General features: G+C 41.3%; 2 protein-coding genes across 3 annotated transcripts in view; both read right to left on the minus strand.

Annotated features, from left to right (window-relative positions):
• LOC115156113 (uncharacterized) overlaps positions 1-21,400 on the minus strand; it is a 306,615-nt gene that overhangs the window by 244,752 nt on the left and 40,463 nt on the right. The window contains exons 1-3 of one of the 2 annotated variants that reach the window (XM_029703424.1): positions 20,996-21,263; positions 19,863-20,021; positions 19,465-19,632 (exon numbers count right to left, since the gene is read on the minus strand). In XM_029703424.1, coding sequence (XP_029559284.1) covers positions 19,465-19,632; positions 19,863-20,021; positions 20,996-21,019 — 351 coding nt within the window. In that variant the 5' untranslated portion in view covers positions 21,020-21,263. Of the gene's footprint in view, positions 1-19,464; positions 19,633-19,862; positions 20,022-20,995; positions 21,264-21,400 lie in introns of those variants that run through there. The other variant, XM_029703423.1, reaches the window with a different exon arrangement.
• Positions 8,355-11,333, minus strand: LOC115156116 (uncharacterized). The gene is made up of 3 exons (XM_029703433.1): positions 9,024-11,333; positions 8,819-8,897; positions 8,355-8,554 (listed from the first exon to the last, which is right to left on the minus strand). The coding sequence occupies exons 1-3, from the start codon at positions 11,259-11,261 to the stop codon at positions 8,400-8,402; spliced, it is 2,472 nt and encodes an 823-aa protein (XP_029559293.1). The 5' UTR covers positions 11,262-11,333; the 3' UTR covers positions 8,355-8,399.

Genomic DNA, 21,400 nt, shown 5'->3' on the forward strand with positions numbered 1-21,400 from the left:
TCTCTATGCACAATGTCACCATCTCAGTGTTGCTGCAAAACGGTAACAGTGCATTACACAAATGAAAAAGTAATGGTAGAGATAGAAATGGAATGTACAGAGAGGACAGGGTTCTCCAGATATAGATTAGAATGTTAGATTAGAACATTGTGCAAGGTTATTGTCCATTGTGCCAATGAAGCTGTTCTTATGCTACACCCTCGGAGTGTGGTGTCAGGAAAATAACCTCACACTCAACGTCAACAAAACAAAGGAGATGATCATGGACTTCAGGAAACAGCAGAGGGAGCACCCCCCTATCCACATCGACGGGACAGTAGTGGAGAAGTGGAAAGTTTTAAGATCCTCGGCGTACACACCACGGACAAACTGAAATGGTCCACACACACAGACCGCGTGGTGAAGAAGGCGCAACAGCGCCTCTTCAACCTCAGGAGGCTGAAAAAATTTGGCTTGTCACCAAAAACACTCACAAACATTTACAGATGCACAATCGGGAGCATCCTGTCGGGCTGTATCACCGCCTTGTACAGCAACTGCACAACGCATCACCGGGGGAAAACTACCTGCCCTCCAGGACACCTACATCACCCGATGTCACAGGAAGGCCAAAAAGATCATCAAGGACCCCGCTATCATCCAGAAGGCGAGGTCAGCACAGGTGCATCAAAGCTGGGACCGAGAGACTGAAAAACAGCTTCTATCTCAAGGCCATCAGACTGTTCAACAGCCATCTCTAACATTGAGTGGCTGCTGCCAACATACTGACTCAATCTCTAGCCACTTTAATAATAAAACATTTGATGTAGTAAATGTATCACTAGTCACTTTAAACGATGCCACTTCATATAACGTTTACATACCCTACATTACTCATCTCATATGTATATACTGTACTCTATACCATCTACTGCATCTTGCCTATGCCGTTTGGCCATCGCTCATCCATACATTTATATGTACATATTCTTATTCATGCCTTTACACTTGTGTGTATAAGGTAGTTGTTGTGAAATTGTTAGATTACTTGTTAGATATTACTGCACGGTCGGAACTAGAAGCACAAGCATTTCGCTACACTCGCATTAACATCTGATTACCATGTGTATGTGACCAATACAATTTTTTTTTATTTGATTGAATGTTTTCCCCATAAAACCTACCACTGCTTTGATTTCTAATTTGATCAGTATTGGTTTATGCTGTGTTAAAATTTCTGTTTAAGCAATAAACAAATGAAAAAAGAAAAACTCTGGTTGTAAACTGACTGCAGTAGCTATGTTTTTGGTATCGCTCATGTCATACTGCTTGTCATTCCTCAACTGTCTGGATTTTACATTCATATTGGACCTCCACAAAACTGACACACTAAATCAACAAACTGTTTTTGTACATATTCAATACAATAAGTACATGTCTTTCCATTAATTTCTTAAACTCATTGGAAATTAAATTGAATTCAACTATGCTATAATCCCACTGAATCATGAATAACCCTCATTCAGATGATTTTATATGGTCCTTTACACACCAGCTCCGTGGGAAAATTGGATCCTGGCCAAAGGCACAAGTTCATTCAAAAAGTGTGAGACATCTAGGATGTGTTTTTGACAATATTAATGTCAACTGCCATATGTTTATGTACATGTCCAACTGGTTTCCTCCTATTTTCAGACTAGTGATGCCAGACTAGTGTTTTATCATGTGGCCACAGATACTCCCCTATTCTGTCAGTGGTTCCAGATCTACAACAAACAACTGTGTGCGCATAGCATACAGTATTGAGCAATAGAGAAGTAAAATTCCATTGTTATGATAAAATCATAATACAGAAAAAGAACACTAGACCAAAAATATACACACATTTTTTAAAAAGTGTCTTGTGCCATCCCAAACAAAGTACAATAAAATGAAATTGAAATGAAAGCTACAGGGCATATGCAGTAGGGTTGATAAAGGTCAAGATAAGTTTGACTGGGACTAGTGGAAGCGTAGGATGTTTGGTAACATTTGGCATCCTAAACTTGTTTACATGTGACAAAGTAGGCTACAGGACCATATAGTGCTTATACCCAAGTGGTGGCCCATAATGTCTTCAGGAGCTACAGTCTTTTTCATTTTTTCCAACCAGGCATTAACCAAGACATATAGCTAGAATGGTATGGAGTGATATTATTGCCAACATAAATTGAATTTCAGATTCAACATCATATCGCTCCATAGACTCTAGTGTGCCTGGTTTGGCCAAAGATTACTACACATTGTGGCCCTCCAGCAAAAATAAGCAACACCGTCACCAAAGCGCACAACAAAAGGTAAAGCAAAACACTTACAGTAAAACAAAGGAGTATAAAAAATATAAAACACATTTAATCAAACACACAGTTCAGAAATAAAGTCATTATACAAAGTCGACAAAAGTCACTCCAAAAAGTGTTTATCCCACCAAAGAAACAGCAGTCCAGTAGAGAGGATACAAAAGCAGCGTGGCGCCATCTACTGGCTTGGATGTCTACACTACAGCAGGCCGCCCAGGTTGTTCTCGGCTGTCTCCTTGTCCTTCTTGGGGGCCTCTTGTGGGTTGTACTTGTTTTGATAGTCCTGGAGAATGGTGATCATGCCGTGATGGCCAAAATGCAAGGCCTCTTCCATTGGAAAGATAATGAGCAGTTGTGACTGACTGGGGTTGGACTGGCCTACAAAGGTATTCGTTTTGGGAACTAACACGACTCTTCAGGTGTGAAAATATTATAGGGTACAGTTCAAATAAATCCCTCATGGTCGACCATAAGTGTTCTTTTGAGTGGGAGTGCATTGTAGACTCTCACTCAAGTATATGATACAGTCTCTCATCCACCCACACTTACCTACCCACCCAAAACACACACACAGATAAGACAGACAAAATAACTAAAAACTAATATATTGCCATCACTAAGTAGAACTGAAAGGAATACTGCTAAGAATGCAGTTGTAGTGCATTGTTAGTCTTGACAGTTCTTATTACCCCATTATAATGTCTAAGCAGGGGATATTGCCAGCCTCGTTAGCCAATGTTTTCTATTTTAAGGAGCACCCAGTCATGTTTGAGGAGCTACCAGTATCGATTACAGACCAAATACTATGGTTGGATTCTGGCAGTTGGTTTTTAAAGAGTTGATTGGCTAAATAAAGGTAGAGATGAATATATTGGGTGTAACACTATGGCACTAGCATAGAAATAGAGTGATGGAATACAATTTGAGCTTATTCTCTTTTGGTCCATTCACAATACATTTACTTGAAGTTCCCATGCTTTAACAGACTACGTGTGCGTTTTATGGGAGGGAAAGCAGTCTAAATTGAGGGCCTTGCTGTATTGCAAAGTTATTAGTCTGCAGTAACCTTCTCTAATCTAATCTGACAATTAACCACTAGAGGATGCTGAAACATTACTCAAGGGATAGTGACATTGCCTGGAGTAAATTGTCTCGTGTTTTTCCAATTGGGTGTTGGTGGTGGTATTGTGGGTAGAGCTCAAAAGCTTCAAAGACATAATTATGTGAACCTCCGTTTGGACTGGAATTAGATGCTTTATATATCAACTGTACTGGAGCTAATGAAAATAGTGAATTAAAAACAAAAACAGTAAACAGTGCTGGGGAATCAAAAGCATAAAAACCCTTGCTTCACATTCACAACAAACCAGTAAAAACAAACCAATTAATACATTTCTCAATTAATGACAATATGGAGTTATCACCAGTTTAGAAATGTTTTACTTTGGGAAGAACAGTTGTGAAGAATAAAATATCTGATGCATTTTGATAGGCTGCACAATGCTTTCCAATGCAGAGACACAACTGCCCAGAACAGAATATAAAGGAGCTCCACATCACAGTAGAACACCAATCAGAACAGAATGAAGCAGGGCAAAACTCAGCATAGACCTAAGTTGCATAGAGCAGAACTGAACACAGAAGAATAGAGTAGAGCACGGCATTTAGCAGATCAGTTGCACATAACTCGGGAGCAGAACAGAACTAGCTAGACCAGAAAATAACATATACGAAATGAGATAGCAGTAGAGCAGAGAGGTCCGGGAGGACCACATGAAACACTCACCTACACCTCTTAACCATCACTGGGCTGCATTCAGCAGGGCACAGCATTGTGAAACTTTCAGGTAGGATATATTGTGTAGAACAAATATGCCACTCTGACATGTAGAATAAGAAATCATGTCAGCTCTGTTCCTACAGAAAATGGCTCTGCTCAATATACCAATGTTGTCATGATGTCTTTAAATAATCTTTCCACATCTTTGATCAAATTAACACAGTGGTATTGTGCTCACATCTTCACGTCTAGATACATGTTGGTGCAAGACGAGGGGATGTTGTATAAAATACCAGTCAGATTTGGATCGAACCGTTCTGGATGAAACAGCACTGAGTAATACTGCAGTGAATCTCACACCCAATTCCATCTCTGAGATTTTTGCTGTGGATAAAGCCCCCACTGTGTGTCTCTTTTCTGCTATCTCCTGAATCTTCACCCCCAATCCCGATCTAAAAAAAAGACTTCAAATCAATGAGATTGAGAGAGGTAGTGACTGAGAGAGGTAGTGACTGCTTCTCAAAGAGAGTGAGAGTGCACATGGTGTGGTACAGCCTGAGGGCACCACTCGGGAGGCTGAAGCACAAGCATACAGACCAAGCTCACACAGGTCAACCACAATGCATTCTGGGGGTCTCTTCTGATTAGTTCCATTTACTCTGATCTCAGGGGTGAAAGGGTGCTCTGCATTCCACACAAGACCCATCCCAAATCACTCACCCCTTCACCTCTCCGTTACCAGCTCAGGTTGAACTGTGACCTGAAGAGTCAAGCCTAGTCACAGAAATGTTTTCAAACTTTTTTATGGCATAGAAATGACCCGGTATTTACTTGGAAATTATATGGTAAAATGGTAATTACATAATAATAACCAAAAAGTTGACTTTAAATTACTGATCGTTACAAACTGTTTAGGATTTATTAAAACTGGTAGCTACCGTTTTAGTAGCAACCAGATACGTAGTTACCAATTGTGTTGAAAGTAAGTAACAGAAAGGACCTATTGATACCACATAATGTTCTAGTAAATGAATACCAGGTGAATACCAGTGCAAACAATATCGTAACATAAATCTTTAAAAAGATATGTAACTCAAATCTTATTGCTGGCAATGTCATAAGAATCTCCCACCCCCACCACCTACCCCCATAAAGGCTATAAATCACGCGCTATGGTCATATTCAAGGAGTTTGCAATGTAGGTCAAGTCACAAAGTGCAGACATTTAGTATGCATGGAAAGGGTACACCCTGATGGTCATTGTAAAGCAATGCATTTCCTTCTCCATCCACATTACCTTGTATGCCTCCTTCACATGCACCGTTGATCTATTTCACTTGTTTACAATAGGAAAAGTGAATAGGGAAATAAGTTTGAAGTTTCCTCACCAGTCTGTGTCTTATTTCAAAACCCTCGCCCCTCCAGAAACCTCTTTCTCAATGCTAAGGATCCGGATCTTGTTCTGCCAGACTACAGTTTGCAACTGCACATGGGGACAAGGATTGCACTTTTTGGAGAAATGTCCTCTGGTCTGATGAAACAAAAATAGAACTGTTTGGCCATAATGACCATCGTTATGTTTGGAGGAAAAAGGGGGAGGCTTGCAAGCCGAAGAACACCATCCCAACCTTGAAGCACAGGGGTGGCAGCATCATGTTGTGGGAGTGCTTTGCTGCAGGAGGGACTGGTGCACTTCACAAAATAGATGGCATCATGAGGGGGGGAAATTATGTTGATATCCTCATATTGGTAGGGGGCAGTATTTTCACGTTCGGATGAAATACATGCCCATATTAAACTGCCTCCTACTCAAACTCAGAAGCTAGGATATGCATATTATTAGTAGATTTGGATAGAAAGCACTCTGAAGTTTCTAAAACTGTTTGAATTATGTCTGTGAGTTTCACAGAACTCATATGGCAGGCAAAAACCTGACGAAAAATCCTACCAGGAAGTGGAAATCTGATGGATGGACTCTTTTCAAGTCATTTCCTATCAAACACTCAGTGACTCAGTAATCATTGTGCACTTCCTAAGGCTTCCACTAGATGTCAACAGTCTTTAGAAAGTTGTTTGAGGCGTCTATGATGAACAGAGACCGAACAAGAAGGCTGGGAAGTTGGTGACCCAGGGAAGGACATCAGTTCATTGGCGCGCATTCACGCGAGAGGTAGCTCTGTTCCAAAAGTTTTTCAAGACACTGGTTTCGTCCGGTTGGAATATTACTGAATTTTCACGTTCTAAAGGCCCTAAAGATTGATGTTTTACAACGTTTGACATGTTTGAACGAACGTAAATATAACTTTTGACTTTCCGTCGTGAAATTTTCGCCGCGCTTCCTACATTTGGAGTAGCTGAACTGAACGCGCGAACAACAAGGAGCTATTTTGACATAAATTATGGAGTTTATCGAACAAAACAACATTTGTTGTGGACCTGGGATTCCTGGAAGTGCCTTCTGATGAAGATCATCAAAGGTAAGGGAATATTTCTAATGCTGTTTAATATTTTAGATGACTCCAAAATGGCGGCTATCTGTATTGCGTAGTGTATTTTTCTGAGCGCAGTACTCAGATTATTGCAAAGTGTGCTTTCCCAGTAAAGTTATTTTGAAATCTTCCACAGCGTTAGCATAAAGGAGATGTTCATCTATAATTCTTTGAATGACAGTTTAATATTTTATCAACGTTTATGACGAGTATTTTTGTAAATTGTACTGCTTATTCACCGGCAGTATTTGAGGGAAAATATTTTCTGAACGTCATGCGCCAATGTAAAATGCTGTTTTTAGATATAAATATGAACTTTATCGAACATAAAATGCATGTATTGTGTAACATGATGTCCTAGGAGTGTCATCTGATGAAGATCGTCAAAGGTTAGTGCTTCATTTACCTGTGTTTTGGGTATTTGTGTTGCATCTAGTTGCTTGGAAAATGGCTGTGTGGTTATTTATGTCTATGTACTCTCCTAACATAATCTAATGTTTTGCTTTCGCTGTAAAGCCTTTTTGAAATCGGACAACGTGGTTCGATTCAGGAGAAGTGTATCTATAAAATGGTGTAAAAATAGTCCTATGTTTGAGAAATTGAAATTATTAGATTTGTGGTTTTGAATCTGGCACTCTGATTTTTCACTGACTATTGTCAAACTCAGTCCCGGTGACGGGATCGGGTTGTCGTAAGAAGTTTTTTAAATTGAAGCAACATCTCAAGACATCAGTCAGGAAGTAAAAGCTTGGTCACAAGTGGGTATTCCAAATGGACAATGACCCCAAGCATACTTTCAAAGTTGTGGCAAAATGACTTAAGGACAACAAAGTCAAGGTATTGGAGTGGCCATCACAAAGCCCTGACCTCAATCCTATAGAAAATCTGTGGGCAGAACTGAAAAAGCATGTGCGAGCAAGGAGGCCTACAAACCTGACTCAGTTACACCAGCTCTGTCAGGAGGAATGGGCCAAAATGCAGTCAATTTATTGTGAGAAGCTTGTGGAAGGCTACCCGAAACATTTGACCCAAGTTAAACAATTTAAAGGCAATGCTACCAAATACTAATTGAGTGTATGTAAACTTCTGACTCACTGGGAACGTGATGAAAGAAATAAAAGCTGATATAAATCATTTTCTTGTCACAACGTCCACAGAAGTTGGCGCCTCTCCCCGGTTGGGCGGTGCTCGGTGGTCGTCGTCGCCGGCCTACTAGCTGCCACCGATCTAGGTTTCTGTGTCTTTTGGTTATGTCTGTTTAGGTCTGCACCTGTTTTGTGTTAGTCAATTAGTGGGGTATTTAATTTGTCTGTTTCGTTTGGGGATTTGTGTGGGATTGTTTGTGTGTCATGCCTTTTGGGCACGTAGGGGTATATTGCATTTTCCTATTTACACTGCGTGTTTTAGGCATTAGGGTTGCCGGGCTGCGTCCTGTCCTTTAGTAATTTTTGGAGCTGTTCTCTACTATTCTCTCTCTCTCTACTATTATTCTGACATTTCACATTCTTAAAATAAAGTGGTGATCCTAACTAACCTAAGACAGGGAATTTTTACTAGGATTAAATGTCAGTAATTGGGAAAAACTGAGTTTAACTGTATTTGGCTAAGGTGTATGTAAACATCAGACTTCAACTCTACCTAGAAGTGTACACTATTCTTATGTTTTTTTTAATGTATCTTAAATGTAAAAGTAATATAGTCAACTATACAACTTCTACACGTTATATCATCCAATAATATATAATGAAAAACACTCAACATGAGGAATTAATGTAATTATGTTTATTTAAAATATTTATTTTGAAATATAGATTAGGTGGTCTTCCTTTTATAGCAGGAAGTAAAGGGGCTGGACAAGGCTTTGCCTATAGCTGAAAACATCCTGGAAATGAGCGAACGCTTCCTTGGTTTCTTCTTGGTGGAGCATACACTCTCTGTTTGGCAGGAGTCTTGATCATTGACAATTGCTGGGGGGAAAAAATGTAAACATAACATTTTCTTTAACTGACCCTAGTTAGTCTGAAGAATTAGTATTGCATTATTATTATTTAAATTGTAATATTCTACATAATTTACAAATGTAGGGCGGCAGGTAGCAGTCATGTGATATCCATAGATAAGGGCCTAATGAACGTATTTCAATTGACTGATTTCCTTATATGAACTGTAACTCAGTAAAATCTTTTAAATTGTTGCATGTTGCGTTTATATTTTTGTGTGTATTGACTTACCTGTTTCACTGACGGCAGGGGTCTGGTTCTGGGAAGGTGTTGGAGTGCAGTGGTTCTTCTTGTTGACCTTCTTTGTACACTGGGTAACAAACAGTCATTTGTACAGTAGGAGAAATTCCACACAAAAGGTATCAGTGTTTACCATCATACTGTACGTATTTAATAAAAATAATCTTTATAATTTGTATTTTGATGACATATGTACCTTTAGGTTGAGTCCACAGAGAGCGCTGAATCTTCCTCTCTTCTTTTCCTTTTTACCAGTTGTTGGAAGACTAGAATTACCTACCTCGTCATTGCCAAGTGCATTGTGTGATGGCAACTGGGTCATGGAGGGAGGTGAAGAGTTAGCCTCATTGCATTTAGTTAGTAGTTCCCTAGTTAATGATTTGACCAGGGCATCGTCAAATGCATAATCCGTTGACTTCATTGCAACCTGGAGCATCTTCTCTGACCCGAATTCTTGAAGAAGCCCCTTGTAGACAGCCTTGAAAATCTTTTTGATTTTCAGATTCTGGGGGTAGGCTTGAGTTGGTTCAAGGCCTGAGGTGCCACAGAACTCAGACAGAATCCTCTTTGTGAGAACTCTTGATGTTTCACCAATGTCAGAGGATTCCAGTAATGTGATAGGGGTAGGGATCATTGACAGCAATCTAACAATCAGTAAAAGTACCAAAGAGGTGTAGTCATTGCTAGTGGAGTCAAATGATGTATATGTATCAGAGTCCATGGCTGATGGAGTTGATGGATGCACAGAGACACTAGACATCTCCAGATCTTTGTTGTCCATCTTGGATTCCACCTCTCCTAAAACTTGAATATCCACAGTTCCACCGTTGTGTGTGCTGCTGCCAGACAGAGAGGGTCCAGGCAATGATTTGGCACTAGACTGACGGCTAGTGGTCATAAGAGCCGGTCTGTCAGAGTCAAGTGTTCCAGCATCAGTTGGGGACAACCCATTGATTATGTTCATCAACTCTGATAATTCTTCTGATGAATTGGAGGCCACAGAACAGGTATCCATGACCTGATTGACCATTATATTGGTGAAAAGGCTCTTTGTGTCAGAGTAAACCTGTGAGGAACTAATGGAGATGGCAGAACAGCTCGGGATAAGCCGACTTGTGTCCTGCAGAGAACCATCAGAGATGATAGTTTGGCAGAAATCTGATCCTTGTGATGGTGGAGGAAGCCAGGGGACAATCTGCTGTAGCAGACGTTTTATTGACTCCTTAGCAAAGGAGTACACAAGGTCAGATGGAAACTCCCTGGATTCTTCAGAAGCATTCAATCCTGTCTTCAGCTTCAAAAGAATAGAGTCAGACACGCTCTTGCCAGCTGGCACAAAAAGAGCCTGGGGGGTGTTGTGACTTTTTATGAGCTCATAAACTTTGTCAGTGAGCTCATGTGAGAAGTTCTGAAGACCATCCCTGGGGCTGAGTCTCGCAAGTCTTCTTGTAAAAGAAGTGACATCATCTGCAGTGGCTATGTGTTCTGTATCTTCTCTTGGAATGACCTCCATAACAGTGTCAACTATGGCAGAGATGGTTTGCCTTGTGTAATTTGTTGACCCTTGTGAATGAGTTGAGGAGTCACTCATATCAATGACCGAACTCCTAATGATAGGACAATAGCTTTCAACAGGCCACTCATTGGGGACTGGAGTGCCTGGAAGAGAATTTGTAAAATCACTCTGGGACCCTCTGGTCATGGCAGAGGTGATGGACAGGGAGGACTTTGAGGAGGATGGCCGATGTATCTCGTGTCCATCAGTTCTCACCATGTCAACATCCTCCAACATGGAGCCCACAATGGAACGAGTCAAGAGGCCTTTCTCTGAGGTGCTCATCCTCTCTGACATAGACACTCTCCTCTGGATTGTCATCAGAGTCTGACTAATTAAGGCTTTGGAATAATTTACCATGCTGGCCTGGCTGCCTTCATGTTCACTGTAAGTCATTTGTGTAGAAGTAGCTGTTCTGCATACGGATTCGACATGTTTGGGGGCCTCAACCACATTGTCTAGGAGGACCGATTGTTGCTGGGCAAAAAAATCCTTGACCTTGGTGAACACATTGTTGAACAGGTTAACAGTGCCTGGCCAAATTATCTTTCCTTTCACATTGGCCCCATTGTGAACACTGACAGGAAGGGTTGAAGCTGACAGGGATCTCTCTAACTGGCCAGACAGTGAAGCATCAGACATTTTAGTCATCTGGGTGAAGCTATTAAGGTCTTTAGTGATATTTATGACGATGTTGGATGCTGCAGAATTGGTGTGCAGAGAAGAGGTGAATAAAGATGGAGTTCCACTCTTCTGAAGGATTTTGACATCTCTATCGTCACCATCATTACTGGACTCTGCACAAATGTCTGCACTTCTACCATCAAGGCTGGCATTTACAATGCCAATCAACCCTGATTGAAGGATCCCACCAGCCATATGTGAGGCTTTAGTTTGAAACTCCTCAGTACATAGTTTGTCAAAGGCTGTGGATTTAAGACTTCTAGAGGATGCTTCTTCTTCATCATTGTTGATCTCACCATGCAAATTGTCCTGTGTATTGACAGCATAGTCATCAACAGATAAATATGATTTGGAGGCGGCAAGGACGTCAATCTGAGAAACAACGGCATCCAAAAACTTGGACAGGTCTTCTGTATCTCCTTTTAGGCTAGAGAGGCATTCTTCCATTGATTCCTCAGAGTGATACACAGTGAGGATCTGACTAATGACCTCCTTGGTACAGGTTTGAAAGTCCGCTTGGATTTCAAGAGAATCACTATTACAAGTCACCTGAGAATCTAAACTTTCACTGGAAGCCTGTTTGAGAGTCTCATCATGTATTGGTGTAACACCATCGATGACCTTTACAGAGTCTTGGCAGGGAGTGAGAAACCGCATCAGCATTTGTCGAAATCTATGATATATAATACGAGCAGCAGAAAGGGTGCTCCCTTTTGAAATTCTGAGAATTTCAGATTCATGTGTCTGCATGGACTGAACAATAGTATCCACATCTGTTACAAAAGTGTCCAGTAATGTAGATGCTTCAGAGTCTCCCTGTAAGCTGGTTGTAAAGGGGTTGACAGATCTCAGAGCTTCACTCACTGCCTTTCTAGCCTTTGTCTGGAAAGACATACTGGAGAGTTTCTTCATATTTATAACTGGAAGACTCTGGGTAGATTCACTGTTGGTGGTGCTGTCCTGCAGACCAAGTGGAAAAGTGAGATCGGAGAGACATTGTTCACTGTCTAACAACTCAGATGGTGAAGCAGAACAAGAACTGGTGAAGTCATTCAAGTCAGACATGATGCCATCCACAAATAGAGTGGCCTCCAGAGACTCTTCAGAATCACACTCTCCAGCAGAAGATGACAACTTCTCCATCACCTCAGTCTTATACAAGACTAGAACCTGGCTGGCAATCGCTTTTGTGGTGTCAAGGAGGACTTGGTCTTGCAAATACTTTTTGAGAGCCAAGAGAGGTTTTGGGGTCTCACTTTGTCCTTTTTGTTCATTCATGGATGAGGGGGTTATTAAAAGTGGTTTACAAGAAATGGAGTCCGATGTGTCAGCCTCACCATTACTGGAATGACCGACGTCCAGGTACAAAGTTGGAACCATTGTGAAAGAATCTTTTGTGCTCTCCACAAATGTACTTGAGAGATACCCTTTTTCTGGACAGGTAAAAAGCCTCTTCAGCGTATTTTTCGTGTTGTAGTAACAACCAACAGTGTAAGACCAGATCTTACTCTGATGGTTTTCAAGAAGGATCTGCTCACTCTGTGCAGGAGAGCAGGATGCCCTGATAGCCTGGGTAAGATTGTCCATGTCTGAAACAAAGGTACTTACCAACTCAGAGGCCTCATGGTCGATCATAAGGTCTCCGATCTCACCTATCCTAGGAATTGGACTAGATGATGTAGTGCCAGAACAACATGATGTACAACCCCTGAATCTTTTAACGATCTCCCGGATCGATTCGGTGGCCTTGGTCTGAAACTCCTCAGTGAGTAGTCTGTCCATACTTTGTGTTGACAGATGAAGACTAGATTTGGCACCTTTGATATTGAGGTTGCTCTCTCCTTGTTTTAGCATCTCCTCAGAACTTTTACAAGATTCAAGCATCTTCATATGGTCAGCAACAACACAAAGCAGTTCCCTCTTGTCGGGTTCATTTTCCTCCTTATTGCTGAAGTTCAAAACAGTGCCACTGAGGGCTGTCATGACCTGTCCTGTTAAATGTGTCATATCCACCTCAACACCATCCTCTCTGAAAACAACACTCTGCTCAACACTCTGCCCATTAATGAACATCTGAAGTATGTTGGAAACGCCAGACACCATCTCCTCAACCACCTTGGTGCTGGAGACACCACCACTGGCAAAAATGACAGGGGACATTCGCCCAGAGATTGGAGTTTGAATGGCCACAGAGATTATGGAATTGACCTTCTTTGACACTTCTCCAACAATAACCCGGGATAGACTTTGAGTGTCTACCTGGCCCTCTCTTTGGATACAGAGGACATTGTTCAGCGACTCTTTGAAGGAATCCTGGACACTAGTGAGGAGACTGTTCTTAGTGATCCCAAAAAAGTCACTGAGTGGCTCAGATGATATAGACTCACCATCTCCCTGAGTCTTTGGCAACACTGTCTGAGACCTTTGAGAATACAAAGCAAACAATACAGCATTCCATATTCGATAGTAGACACTGTAGTCACATTAATGCATAATTCAGTAATCAGTCATTAAGAGTAAAGTGTTATACAGATAACAAAACATATTTTCACAATATGGGTTATGAATAGTTAGGTGAAACCGGTTTCTTTAGGAATGACTGAACATACCCATTACGAGAGGAGCTTGATTTGGCCGCGCAAGACCTTGAGGATTTTCTGCTGCCACTCTTGCGAACCTTCAGGTTTGTGCTAGAAGATGTCTCTAATTCTGTCAGAGACTTGCCGGATACTGGAGACACATGGCTGTATATCCGTACAAAACGGAAAATTGCAGGGATGATGACCTCCAGGATGGCCTCAGATACAAACCGCACAATCTCCAGGCACATCTCTGCAAGCAGTGCCCTCATCACCTGTAGGACCGAAAACAGTGTAAGTAGATTACTCATAGCCGGGCTCTGAAACCAAGCTCCTCGAAGAGATACCAACAATCTCACATATGTTCATGAGAATCATGAAAGTGGCATATATTGGAAAGCATGAAAAGCAGTAGGCTTCTAAAAAGCTCTTTGAATGTAACTGTTTGTGATAATGTGGATGATACTGTAGACAGATAAATGGCTTGTATCTAATTTTCTTGAAACATCTATTAATATATCTATGAATAATTTTCAAGGTTAAGGGACTTACAGGGTCCATCCTGCCAATGCTTAACTGCCTCCATTGCCTATAGGAGATAATTAGATGTTTTTAGCACCAAAAAGCACACCAACACACATACAATTTATAAAATCCTCCAGATGACATTGTATTCAAATACTACAATAGAAGTTTGGACATACTCCTCAGTAAGTTTTTCCAGAAACCGGATGATAATCGGGTTGAAAGCATCCGGATTGATTGGCGGGAGGTCAAGAGCCCTGGTCTGACAGGCCCTGGAGACACACTCGCTTAGGATCTTTTCATTAGATTGTCCCTGGTGAAATGTCCGCTGAATTGCCATCCTAGAGAATTCCACAGATGTAGAGGGACCTGTGTCCAAAGCAGCATTCACCAAGGTAAAGAAGTCAGAAAACATATAACCTTCTGAGGTTAGCCAACTTTGTGTACTTTGTGAAGTTAAGTACCCAAGAAAGGATAACATGTGCACTCTGCTATTAGTCCTCTGCTCAATAGATGCCCATACTAAATCACATTTACATGCAAAAGGATTACATTCAGTGAAATTAGAGTTTCATTTATGACCTGCATCTGTATCAGTGATCTGCTCCACTTTGTTTCTCTTGGTCCTCTTGGTCTAAAAAGACAATACAGTCAATGATATACACGTAGATACTGTATGAAGCCATTCCAACACAGCCCTTTGAGTAGAGCAAGGGTAAGATTGATTGTAGGGCTGTCCCCGACAAAAAAAAACTTTGTCGACCGAGAGTCATCCTGTTCTAATGTTAAAATGTATTTTTCCATATCAGACACACCCTATGTGTTTGAATACAATCACTTACATAGGCACTGAGCTTGTCTGATGCTTTAAGCACACTGTTTGATTAAATAATTAAGACACACAAATGACTCAAGAAAGAGCCCGATGGTGACACTGTATTAAAATAAATGACAGCGAGTGCCTGTGTGACAGGCGCAAGTTGTCTCGCTTTCCTCCCTACTGCAGTGAAAAGGCACCGCATAACAGCAAGTGTTTATTCTGCTGTCCATGCTGAAGATGCAAGATCATTTCAGCCATTTCGTTTCTTCCTCGTTTCTGAATGAAAAGTTCTGTTACCGAAATCCCTAACTTGTTTACAAAAAGCATTACCTATTTCCTCAGCCTTGCTCTCTTTATGTGAAACATGTAAGCATCGCATGCATGTGACAATTAGGGCCTGACCTATAGCCTATCATAATCAAATCAATAAATTGGTTATAACAAACTCCGAACACAGTAATATCGACAGCAAAATGGATGCGGAGGATGTGAAAAATAAACGCCAAACGGGTGAATGTTTACTGGTTGCTTAGGAGGGAAAGGGAAATTCAGATCTGTGGAAGACATTTGACTTAGTTGTGGAAACTACTGGTGGTCAAGAACAAGAAGGGTATAGGAGCAAGCGCTGACAGAGTATTATGTGTGCCAAACATTTGCTGTTAGATTACAATATTGTTTTTTCTGACCATTTGGAACAGTGTAAACAACACTAAATAAATTCTAAGCAATACCAGTCTGTTCTAACGACCAAAAAATTGTAAAGCCTTTATTACAGCATAGCAAAGATTAAAAACAGCCAAATCTGTGAAATTGCTTAATTCAACATTTTGCCGGTGCATGAGGCTTGGTGCTCACAGAATCAGTAGGCTATTAAACAAATACTCAAACAGGCAACAGAAGCTATATCTGTCTTATATCTGTATATATATATCAAAAGTTTGGACACACCTACTCATTCAAGGCTTTTTCTTTATTTTTACTATTTTCTACATTGTAGAATAGTAGTGAAGACATCAAAACTATGAAATAACACATATGGAATCATGTAGGTACTAAAAAAGTGTTAAACAAATCAAAATATATTTTATATTTTATATTTGAGATTCTTCAAAGCCTTGACAGCAGCTTTGTACACTCTTGGAATTCTCTCAACCAGCTTCACCTGGAATGCTTTTCCAATAGTCTTGAAGGACTTCCCACATATGCTGAGAACTTGTTGGCTGCTTTTCCTTCACTCTGCGGTCCAATTCATCCCAAAACATCTCAATTGGGTTGAGGTTGGGTGATTGTGGATGTCAGGTCATCTGATGCAGCACTCCATCACTCGCCTTCTTGGTCAAATAGCCCTTACACAGCCTAGAGGTGTGTTGGGTAATTGTCCTGTTGAAAAATAAATTATAGTCCCACTAAGCGCAAACCAGATGGGATGGCGTATCACTGCAGGATACTATGGTTGCCATGCTGGTTAAGTGTGCCTTGAATTCTAAACAAATCACAGACAGTGTCACCAGCAAAGCACCCCCACACCATCACACCTCCTCGATGCTTCATGGTGGGAACCACATATGCGGAGATCATTTGTTCACCTACTCTCACAAAGACATTCTTGGAACCAAAAATCTCAGATTTGGACTCATCAGACCAAAGGACAGATTTCCACGGGTCTAATGTCCATTGCTCGTGTTTCTTGGCCCATGCAAGTCTCTCCTTTTTCAGTAGGTCCTTTAGTAGTGCTTTCTTCGCAGCAATTTGACCATGAAGGCCTGATTCACGCAGTCTCCTCTGAACAGTTGATGTTGAGATGTGTCTGGTCCTGCCGTACATACCTACACGTACGCTACGGTCACAAGACGCAGGCCTCCTAATTGTCCCTAGAATTTCTAAGCAAACGGCTGGAGGTAGGGCTTTCTCCTATAGAGCTCCATTTTTATGGAATGGTCTGCCTACCCATGTGAGAGACGCAGACTCAGTCTCAACCTTTAAGTCTTTACTGAAGACTTATCTCTTCAGTAGGTCCTATGATTAAGTATAGTCTGGCCCAGGAGTGTGAAGGTGAACGGAAAGGCTGGAGCAACGAACCGCCCTTGCTGTCTCTGCCTTGTCGGTTCCCCTCTTCCCACTGGGATTCTCTGCCTCTGACCCTTTTACAGGGGCTGAGTCACTGACTTACTGGTGTTCTTCCATGCCGTCCATGGGAGGGGTGCGTCACTTGAGTAGGTTGAGCCACTGACGTGGTCTTCCTGTCTGGGTTGGCGCCCCCCCCTTGGGTTGTGCCGTGGCGGACATCTTTGTGGGCTATACTCGGCCTTGTCTTCGGACGGTAAGTTGGTGGTTGTAGATATCCCTCTAGTGGTGTGGGGGCTGTGCTTTGGCAAAGTGGGTGGGGTTATATCCTGCCTGTTTGGCCCTGTCCGGGGGTATCATCGGATGGGGCCACAGTGTCTTCTGATCCCTCCTGTCTCAGCCTCCAGTATTTATGCTGCAGTAGTTTATGTGTCGGGGGGCTAGGGTCAGTCTGTTACATCTGGAGTATTCTCTTGTCTTATCCAGTGTCCTGTGTGAATGTAAATATGCTCTCTCTAATTCTCTCTTTCTTTCTTTCTTTCTTTCTTTCTTTCTTTCTCTCGGAGGACCTGAGCCCTAGGACTACCTGGCATGATGACTCCTTGCTGTCCCCAGTCCACCTGGCCATGCTGCTGCTCCAGTTTCAACTGTTCTGCCTGCGGCTACGGAACCCTGACCTGTTCACCGGACGTGCTTGTTGCACCCTCGACAATTACTATGATTATTATTATTTGACCATGCTGGTCATTTACGAACATTTTAACATCTTGACCATGTTCTGTTATAATATCCACCCGGCACAGCCAGAAGAGGACTGGCCACCCCTCATAGCCTGGTTCCTCTCTAGGTTTCTTCCTAGGTTTTTGGCCTTTCTCAGGAGTTTTTCCTAGGGAGTTTTTCCCAGCCACCGTGCTTCTTTCACATGCATTGCTTGCTGTTTGGGGTTTTAGGCTGGGTTTCTGTACAGCACTTTGAGATTTCAGCTGATGTACGAAGGGCTATATAAATAAATTTGATTTGATTTGATCTGTTACTTGAACTCTGTGAAGCATTTATTTAGGCTGCAATGTGAGGTGCAGTTAACTCTAATGAACGTATCCTCTGCAGCCGAGGTAACTCTGGGTCTTCCTTTCCTGTGGCGGTCCTCATGAGAGCCAGTTTCATCATAGCGCTTGATGGTTTTTGCGACTTGATGGTTTTTGCACTTGATGAAACGTTCAAAGTTCTTGACATTTTCCGGATTGACTGACCTTCATGTCTTATAGTAGTGACGGACTGTTGTTTCTCTTTGCTTATTTGAGCTGTTCTTGCCATAATATGGACTTGGCCTTTTACCAAATAGGGCTATCTTCTGTATACCAACCCTACCTTGTCACAACACAACTGGTTGGCTCAAACGCATTAAGAAGGAAAGAACTTCCTTTACTTAACTTTTAACAAGGCACACCTGTTAATTAATGAAATGCATCCCAGGTGACTACCACATGAGGCTGGTTGAGAGAATGCCAAGAGTGTGCAAAGCTGTCATCAAGGCAAAGAGTGACTACTTTGAAGAATCTCAAATATAAAGTAGATTTTGATTTGTTTAACACTTTTTTGGTACCTACATGATTCCATATGTGTTATTTCATAGTTTTGATGTCTTCACTACTATTCTACAATGTAGAAAATAGTAAAAAATAAAGAAAAACCCTTTTGACTGGTAATATATATATGGATGATTTACAAAGCCAGGCACATTTAACAATTAGGCTATTGATTATAGACCTAAATAAGTTGTGTTTTCTTCTCTCCTCAATCTTCTTAGACAATTAGGCTAAGGCAAGGGCTGTTTCCCCGTCTCTGCTGCTGCTGCTGCCTCTGCAGCATTGTTCTCAATCCCAATATGCTGGTTAACTTTGCTATTATGCACATACCAACATAGGGAAGGGCCCCAATTCAACGGCGCACTGAAGATTATGTTTCAGAACCACGGACAGCGACCGTATCCAACGCAGGAGAAAGCACATTTGTTATAAAATAATATTTGATTGATTAGTGTTGCACCATTATTTTTACATAATATAACCATATACAATTTCAGTATCACGTCTTAGCGTGATGGACTGTGCCATCACTGTGGCCTCGGCAATGGATTAGTCAACTGTGACAGGCGCGAATCAGACAGGTGTCCATGTGCACCATGAAGAAAAAAAACTTTTGCGACTGCTCGACTTAAGAAATCCCAGTCAACCAATAGCCTATCGACCAAACAATCGACCAAATGGGGTCAGCCCTAGATTTACTATTAGGAGATAAAAGGGTATTGTATGGGCAATTTACCTTCCTCAGAACAACATGCTGTAGGGTCAGGTTATAGACATGAAAGATATCACAAATATCCACATCTCTGCTCAATCTATTCCCTTACCTTGACTTTATTTCTCTTCACGGCATCCTGCTCCATCTGAGGCAGGGGATCCTTCTTCACCTCTTCCTCATCTTCATCATTCTGATTATCAACAAAATCTCTCTCAGCTGCATCAGTATCAGTGCTCTGTTCAACTGTGGACCTGTTGGCACCGGTCCTCCTCTTTGTCTAAAAAGACAATACAGTCAGTGACATACTGTATGTTGCCGTTGCTATACAGGCCTTTGAGAAGAGCTAGGGTAAACGATTGGTGATTGAATATTATTATGGAAGTCTGTTGTAAGGACAATTTACCCTCCAACCTCACAACAGCATGTTGTATGGCATATTGGACAGGTTTGGAGTGTGGACAGGTAAGACCCCAGATTTCCCTTTCTCTCCTCAATCTATTGTCTCACCTTAACTTTTCTCCTTGTCACAGCCTTCAGCTCGATCTGAGGCAGGGGATCCTTCACTTCACTATCTTCTGGATAGTTTAAACTCAGGATATCTTTCTTCATTTTCTGGACTTGACCTTCCAAACTTTGATGATCATGTGGATCATCTTCGTTTAAACTCTGATTGGAACAAATTAGACCATTTTTTAAATGCTCATGGATATGGCCAATATACCACAGCTAAGAGCTGTTCTTACGCACGACACAACGCAGAGTTATTATAAACTGGTTACCAACTTAATTAGAAGAGTAAAAAATAAATGTTTTGTCATACCCGTGGTATCCGCTCTGATATACCACAGCTTTCAGCCAATCAGCATTCAGGGCTCGAACCACCCAGTTTATAGTGGCCAATATACTATGGCTAAGCGCTGTTCTTAGGCAAAACTGCTTGGATACAGCCCTTAGCTGTGGTATATTGGCCATATACCACAAACACTGAGGTGCCATATTGCTAATAAAAACTGGTTACCAACATAAATAGAACAGTAACAAGTCTTTTTGCATCATAACCGTGGTATATTGTCATATATACACATGGCTGAAATGCTGTTTCAGCCAATAAGCATCCAGGACCCAAACTGCCTGGTTTATAATTACACAATAATGCACGAGGGGGCTTGGTGTAATTACACAATTATACCAACAGGTTCCTGAACAGCTTCAATCGCCAAGCCATAAGACTGCTAAATAACTAACAAAATGACTACACAGTACAGGTTTTCGCTATAAATACACATAGATCCTATTGCCTGATATCAAGATTCGTAATTAATGCGTTATGGAGTCACCTATTATTATAATAATTTAGGTAAAATTATGATAAGTAGCCTACTGCTGTTATCTTTGCAAGGATCATATTTTATTTATAACAAGTCCCATAGGTTATTATAATGCATACTTTTTTTTTTACAATATTTAAAATGATTATATGAGCGGAACATTAACGTTGGCCCACACCGCCACCCAGCTGTCACTACTTGCGGGATGTCCTGTATACCCTGTGGTCCCTGCCGCTGCATTTTAAAAAAAGATGGTGCATCGGTTCCTACACAACTGCATAGGCCTTCTCTGTTAACCATTCATAGGCTTACCTTATTATCCTTATTATCCTCCATGGTTAAAGTCTATGACTGGAGCTTATGTTCTCATCACGTAAAACTTAACCAAGTGATTACCAAAGAGATAAGGCTATCGCATTTTATACGGTAACTCAGCCAACGTCATAATGTGAAAGAACTTTTACGTAATAAAACAACTTCAGGGATGATCTGTCAATCAATGCGACCAGCGACGCCATACTGGAACCCCATACCACTAAAAAGACCCGTCGAAACAATAAATACTGATGTGTTAGCTACGTTTCCGGGTTGTTTTGTAAAATAATGTGATGAGACAACAAATAAATAAGTAAACAACAGCCGACAACAATGATGAGCAATACATAACATTGTAAATAAGAATGTGTTCTTAACTGACTTGCCTAGTTAAATAAGCTT

Source organism: Salmo trutta, chromosome 20 (assembly GCF_901001165.1).
Source record: "Salmo trutta chromosome 20, fSalTru1.1, whole genome shotgun sequence".
Classification (NCBI taxonomy): Eukaryota; Metazoa; Chordata; class Actinopteri; order Salmoniformes; family Salmonidae; genus Salmo; species Salmo trutta.